Source organism: Cololabis saira, chromosome 7, assembly GCF_033807715.1.
Source record: "Cololabis saira isolate AMF1-May2022 chromosome 7, fColSai1.1, whole genome shotgun sequence".
Taxonomy (NCBI): Eukaryota; Metazoa; Chordata; class Actinopteri; order Beloniformes; family Belonidae; genus Cololabis; species Cololabis saira.
This window is the reverse complement of record NC_084593.1, coordinates 35,553,297-35,560,455: the sequence shown is the minus strand read 5'-3', so window position 1 is coordinate 35,560,455 and position 7,159 is coordinate 35,553,297. Positions and strand designations below refer to the sequence as shown.

Below are 7,159 nucleotides of genomic sequence, written 5' to 3'. Positions count from 1 at the left end.
GCTCATCCAGCTTCAACTCTCCAAAGGAGACGTGTCTTTGGTTTTTCATTTAAAGATTAGCTCGTCTAAATTACCTCAGCATTACCCGACATAATCTTCAGATAAATGCTGCAACAATATCTTGATGAGACTGCCACCTTTAATCCATTTATTACAGTAAAACCTTGCTGAAATTCTTCTTTAAAAATGTTCTTATACAGATCACGGGTAAAGCGCCTTATCAAACTTAATAAGGCAAATCTGTGATAAGTCCCACTGCTGTGTGAGTTGCTGCTGGAAGTTTGCAGGGGGCTTTGAAGGAAACCCTTTGTGTCTAATAAACGGTGGGAATAACCATCTTTGACTTTTCCCCCCCAGTAATAACTATTAAAAATGTAAAATTGAAATAAAAAACAGAATGCAATTAATTTAAATCTCATAAACCCTTTATTATTCACACTAGAAAACAGAAAACGTTGATGGTGCTGAAATGTACCACCCTAAGGAAATAAAAGGAAGGCAGTTTTGAATTTGACATAAGCGCGTCCTGCAGCTCAGAAGTTGTTGTCCTCCTACCAAGACATGCTTTTGCAACGAGTGAAACCATCTCGCTGAGAGATCCAAGGCCTTTTCTGAGTAATACATTTGGACCATCACATGCAGTTATTTTGTAATTTTACATTCATACACCGTGCACTGGTTCTGAAATAAAACCATCAGAATGAGATCAAAGTAAAGATTTTCACTTTTTATTTTAAGATGAAGCAAAGTGCTTAAATTCTCATGTGATCAAAAGTATTTGGACAAAGTAACTAACTATATTTTTAACACTTGGATAATTATCATTTGTGGCCATTGACTGTCTGAAGTCTGGATTTCAGGGATATTACCAAGTACTGTAGATGTCTTTAAAGATAAAGATAAAGATGGCTTTATAAATAAACATTGATTGATTGATTGATTGATTGATGTTTACTTCGTAAAGATGTTTTTCCAGACCTTCACTGTTGCCACCTTTAGTTTGTTCTTTTTTAAGGGTCTTTTGGCCTTTGGTTTTGTCTTCAGCAGGTGAAGACATGCTCTACTGCAGTGTCCTCAAACGCAGCGGCCCTGCATGTTTTAGATCTTTCTCTCTTCCAAAACCTGTGATTCAAATAAAAGAATCACCATCAGCTTCAACCAATCAGGCTTGTTGGTGCGAGGAAACGTCCGAGTCTCTTGTGAGGGCAGGGCAGGGCTCAGAGGCCACTATTGTTACTCCAAAAATAGTAAAACCCAAACTCAGAGCTGGGTCTCTGGAAAAGGAAACACAGGGAAGTCAAAACAGCAGCCACTTGCAGGAGAAGCGAACCCCCCCCCCCCCCCCCCCCCCAGAAAAAGCAGGACTATGTAGGTTCTTAAAAGGTACTATTAAAGGTACTATAAAAGGTATTATTAGAATAAGGGTAAAGCGTGTGCACAAGCGGCTTAACTGGATGCCCCGCCTACCAACAGAAAAAGAAAACTCAAAAGGGGAAGGCGATAGACAAAATAAGCAGGGGCAAGGCTGCACTGCAACAAAAACATGCAGGACAGTGGCCCTCGAGGCCCAGAACGCTGATCCCTTCGGGTGAGATCAGCGACCGACTCAGCCACTGAAGAACATTCAATGTCTTTGCCTTCAAAAGGCCTTCAGTTGGGTAAGATGTCTGTGGTTATCCGGCTGCACTGTGGTGCAGCTGGCTGAATATGAGCGGAGTACAGCCCTGTACACCTCACAACTCATGGAGACACTTCTGCCAGCAGTCACATCAGCACCAGTGATCACACCACTGGCAGCCGCTCACACCCATAACACTTCCTCTGCCATGTTTGACACACGTCTGGGTTTGTTTTGGATCAGGGGCTGTTCCTTTCCTCCTCCAAACTTTTCTCTTCCCCTCATCAGAGTCCAAAGAAACTGAACCCAGACCGCTGGAAGCTAATTTTAGATTTCCAGATGTGTAAGCTGCTCATATAGGCGCTCATGCACCCCCATATTTTTGACTTGAGAGATGACAAAAAGTGAGATAGCCCCTCCCCCTTTAGTGTGGGAGATAAGAGGTGTGTGGTTTCTGAAACAAATCTTGAATGTTTAAGTATGTCATGGTTACACTCTGAGGACCATTTTTCTGAAATTAGTTCACAATTTGTGGACAGTTTTTTTGCCGATGGGGAACCTCTGTCTGTCCACACCTCAGAGAGTCTTTGCCTCTCTGCATTACCTTTGTTAGACTCAGTTCTGTCGCTGAACTGTTGTCAATGAACTTAATTAGTAGATGTTCTTTCAGGTGTCATTTTCAGCACCACTTCCTTGTCCAGCCTTTTATTGCTCGTCTCTTGTAGCCCGGCTGCTTCATGAAGCGTTGCTGCCCTCACATTCAAAATGAGTTCATACTAATTTCACGCGTTCAATATTCAATATCAGGGTGTTTAAATCCAAGAAAACACACTGGGGCTGTGGAAAAAGATCAAAACATAATGTTGAACAGGGCTGTTCAAATGAGACTCCTTGTTTTGAAATTTGAGCAGTATAATTACATTAATTTAAATGGTTGGTGGAAAATTAAAATTCACTGCAGTTTTTGTTCGTGTACTTGAGGTCAAATATTATCATAAAGACATATACCGGTAGAGATTTGATATAAATCAGTTGCTGGTGTCAGTTATTATAGTTATTAAAAAAAAAGGGAAACTAACAGTGAAAAAATAACCCTGTTAGAAATAAAAACGAAAGATTTTTATAAAACCAAATAAAAACTGAAATTAACAATGCAACCCTGCTTAATAGAACTGCAGTTTTTTATTTTTATTTTTGCAGCTTTATCTTTATAATTACTCTTCTTTTTTCTGATTCTAATTACTGGAAATAAAAAATAAAGGATTTTTGTTACTGTGTGGCATTGGGGTTAAGGGTTAGGGTTAAACTAAACTAAAACTGCAGACGTGCTTGTTAAACTAACTACATCTAAACTAAAATGATCAAACAAACTGAAAATAAAAACAATTGAAAAACTAAAAACTAGTATAACATCCTTGATTTGCAAGTATCTGGACTGGAGGATGAATGTTTGGTTGATGATATGAGCTCCTCAGACAATAATAAACCAAAACACAAAATAGTCTTATTTCTCTGTGTCAAGGACATCATCTTTAATGCAATATCACAAGCATGGCTCTTTATGTCATGGCCATCAGTGGCTGGAAGGCTTCAATCAATATGTGGCTGCTGTACACAACAGATGTCAGAGTAAATAACATAACTGACATCCTGACAATCCAGCTTGAAATCGTTCTTGTTCCACACTTCAGGAGGACTGAAGGAAGTCAGCGTGCACATTTAATACAATGACATGGAAGAATTGGCAAGCATGTGCTCATCTTTAAATTGATTATCAACAGGAGAGGAAAAAAAGAAGAAGCTGGAAGTGAATTAAAACACCTACCTACAAAAAAGTATAATACGTTTGAATTCATGCTGGTGTAGTACCAGAACTGAACAGCAGATGGCGTATGGAAACAGCTATGTTTGTGGCATCAATTCATTAAGCAAGTAAACAAGGCGCTGCATAAAAATAGCACAGATACAGTAAATTACACTTGTTTTTACATCACTGTCAAGCACATAGACGTAAACTCTTGTTGAGAAAATTTAATACTTTGGCGGGATGTTTCCTTGCAGATGAGGATTGTCTGGCTCTGAAATCCTCAGCACTGGGGAGCTGAAGGTGGACGAGCAGGGAATTAAGTTCTGGGTGTGCATATAACTAATTTCACTGCTGCTGTCTCGTCTTGAACCTTCTCCCTGACTGACCTCGAGTGAGTAGGGTCCTTGTGACTGGCCGGGCTGCGGCGGCGGCACCAGGCCGTGCAGGAGGCTGTTCCCCAGGTGAGAGTTGCATCGAGCTAAGTTGTCAGTCAGGTGCTGCATGTAAACCTCCTCCAGCTGCTTTTCCAGTAGCCCATTCAGCACAGAATTGGACATGGGCTCCAGCCCCGATCCGGGCAGATCCAGGCTGATGTTCACGCTGGCCCCCATGACCAGATAGCCCTGGTCTGGAACGGAAAGAACCTGCTCTCTCTGTGGCTCTTGCTGGACTTGTGGTTGAAAGGACTCCCCTGGGAGCGTGTGTGGCCCGTGTAAGTCGTGCTGGCTCACAGAGGCTCTCGGGGGGTTGTGTGGGATGCGGCCCGGATCAGCCACCTGCAGGTCTGGGTACTGTTGCAGGAGGCTGCAGTCTTCAATACACACCGGTTGCATGATGGTTACGGGTAAGCACCTGGGGATGAGGAGGCCTGGAGCCTGAGGCGTCACCTGTAGTTCCTGGGGTTGGTTGGGGTCTGGCACTACCTGGTTTGGCACTGATTACAGAAAATAGACTTGTCATTCAAATTTTAAAAAGCAAGCTTTGCTCATTTAGAAATTATTCCTACCTGAGACCAAATCTTTCACTCGTTTTTGTCAAATCAAATGCACAAAACATGATATTCTAATTCATCATTAGCAACAAAGTATTGGGTGAAAGTGCAGAAAAAGTTAACTATGTATTTTTTTTTGCTATTTTTTACCGTGCAATACTTATCCCGGACTATCTGTGCAATATTCCACTACATGTGTATATACTACCATCTGTAAATAGAATCTCAGGTATTCACTATTCAAATGCACCTTAACCTTTTTTATATTTTTTATATTATTTATATTTCTTATATTTCTTATTGTTTGCCCTATTGTTCTTATTTGTCTTGCACTGGAGAGGTGATGCTGCTTTCAATCTCACTGTACCCAGGTACACTGACAATAAAGTATTCTATATTCTATATTTATGTTAATACATTTTCTGATAAAAGAGGAAGCATCTCAGCATGAACTTTGGGAACTCAAAGATAAAGTTCCAACATGTGGCAAGCGCTGAAAGTTGTAAGCGTCACCACTTCAGATGGTGATTTATAATATTAGTTAGCGTGCAGTAATGAGGTTATTTACCTGCTTCAGATGACTTGACCTGCAGGTCCGATGAGCTCGAGCCAGGGTTGAACTGCTGGGAACATTGACTATCCGTCGGCCATTTCTTTTGACTGGAAGCGGTGTAAAACTTTCTCTTCTCTCTGTAACACAGTAATCTGAGAAAACCTTCAGCCAACATGATGCCAGGAACCGTGCTCTTCTCTGCTAGCCTGCTTCTGTCCTCTTTTTGGTCCTTACTCTTCTGCCAGCCGGAGATAGTGATGGCACTGTGAGCCTGCAAACGTTTGTTCAGCCTCGCTGCCCTGTTTCACTTCTGCATCTGACAAATTCCCCCTCCACCCTCCACCCACCACCACTGACTTCCTTCATCTATGAGTGACTAAAAATCACTGTACTTTCCAACAAATAAAGGAGGAAAGCACATTTCTAAACAAACTTGGAAAAGTAAACATAGTAATAGTTCACTTTTACAACTTTAGCTCTTTTAGTTATTTGAATAAAATCATCTGACCCGTTTAGAAAACCCCCTCCTGAGAGGAACTCAGCATTTTCATATTTATTAAGTGTAGTCATGTGCAACATACATGTATACAAAACCTCAATAAGATCTAAAATAAATAAATAAATCTGTGTACAGCACATGCACTCGGTGTGTACTGGAAGCACGGCTTCTACTGAGTTTTATGGTGGTCAGAATGAGGGTCTCTGTTTTTGAGCTTTCAGTGAATAATCCTCTACATCCTGGTCAAGAATCATTCTTCATGCAGATTTAACAATAGCACTCAGATTGTCAATATCGTCAATGGAATAGTTTTGTTCTTTACACAATTACAAGATCATTCAAATTTTTGAGTCATGAGGTGATCAAAAAAGTTTTTGAAATCTCCAAGGGAATTAAAGTCCTACAGTGAGCTGTTCAGTCATGTTATTTTAAAAAGGAAACTTAAAGGGAACTGTGATTACAGTCAGGGCAGCACAGCACTGTCCTCCTTTACTCTTTAACCTCCGTCTGCAGTCCTTTGTTTACCCAGATTATCTGAAATCCACATAGACAGGTGTTGCACTTCTTGATAAGGTCCCACAGCTGTGTCTCAGGGCAAAACATCATGCTGCACCCCCCAATACCACTGTCTTACTGCATGAGCTTTTTTAACTTATCTCTCAGGGATTTCAACATCCTTGTAATGACTAAAATTAAATTAGCTGACACTTTTGCATCATCTTTTTCTGTTGTGTGTGCTTGACTCATCCTCCTCCTCATTTTTAGAGGGGTTGTGTAAAGTTCTTAGTAGCTGGTGTCTTATCTGCTGCAGATGTTGGTCACATGTCCTGTCGACAGAACATTTCAACATCTAAAACAGCTTAAATCACAAAAATGCCTTTGTGGTCCGGGCAAAAGCTGTACTTAGAATTGTACATTGTGTCACTTTCACATTACTTTCACATCAGTTATTAAGTGGTTATGGGTATGAAGAAGGCATTGTGGGTAATCAATCATATATCATGTATAGATGTATTTTCAGAGAGAACAGCAGACGGTGGGATGATGCTACGTGGAGGTCAAGCACTTATTTGGTGCTACGTGGCAAAAATCCAGCTATGAAATTGAAGTTTTAAGTGCTTTAGACGGCAATAACGTGCTCTTCTCAAAGCAGATCCTCTTTGCTGAGCAGGAGATAAACTCTTCCCGATTCCCAAAACTGAAAGTACTCTGATCCCAGTTAAATAAAAAAATAAAATAAATAAAAAAAACACACTTCCATGTGAGTTCGGGGTTGGGTTGGGTTCTCTGGCTGGATATCCTGCACCCACTTAGCATGAAGCTTCCACCACTGTGCTTCATCTTCAGGAGCCCTGCTGTTTTCATGCTTCGTCCATTTCTCTGTCTCGAGGATTCTGTGTTTACAGGAAATGTAAGTGACTTTATTCTCCAAACCTGATGCATCCCTCTCCTGCGTGCAGGTCTGGGCAATGCTTCTTGGACTGCCTGGCTCCATTTGTATTTAACCTCGCACGACAAAACGGTGCCACTTCCGAGTCAACTCTTCCAGTTTCAGACATGTCAGGGATAATTAATGAGCATCTGTTCATGTACGTTTCAGTTTCAAAACAGAAATGTTGTTTCACCCGTCCATGTAACGGTAGTGAATGTCAAACAGATTTGTTTGCGTTCGTGTGTCAAAGGTTTTGCCC

At 41.0% G+C, this 7,159-nt stretch overlaps 1 protein-coding gene across 1 annotated transcript; it reads right to left on the bottom strand.

Annotated features, from left to right (window-relative positions):
• Window positions 1-3,441: 3,441 nt before the first annotated feature.
• si:dkey-237j10.2 (uncharacterized protein LOC568721 homolog) lies at window positions 3,442-5,267 on the bottom strand. The gene is made up of 2 exons (XM_061726371.1): window positions 4,985-5,267; window positions 3,442-4,359 (listed from the first exon to the last, which is right to left on the bottom strand). Exons 1-2 carry the CDS (start codon window positions 5,142-5,144, stop codon window positions 3,650-3,652), a joined length of 870 nt encoding a protein of 289 aa, XP_061582355.1. The 5' UTR covers window positions 5,145-5,267; the 3' UTR covers window positions 3,442-3,649.
• Window positions 5,268-7,159: the final 1,892 nt, after the last annotated feature.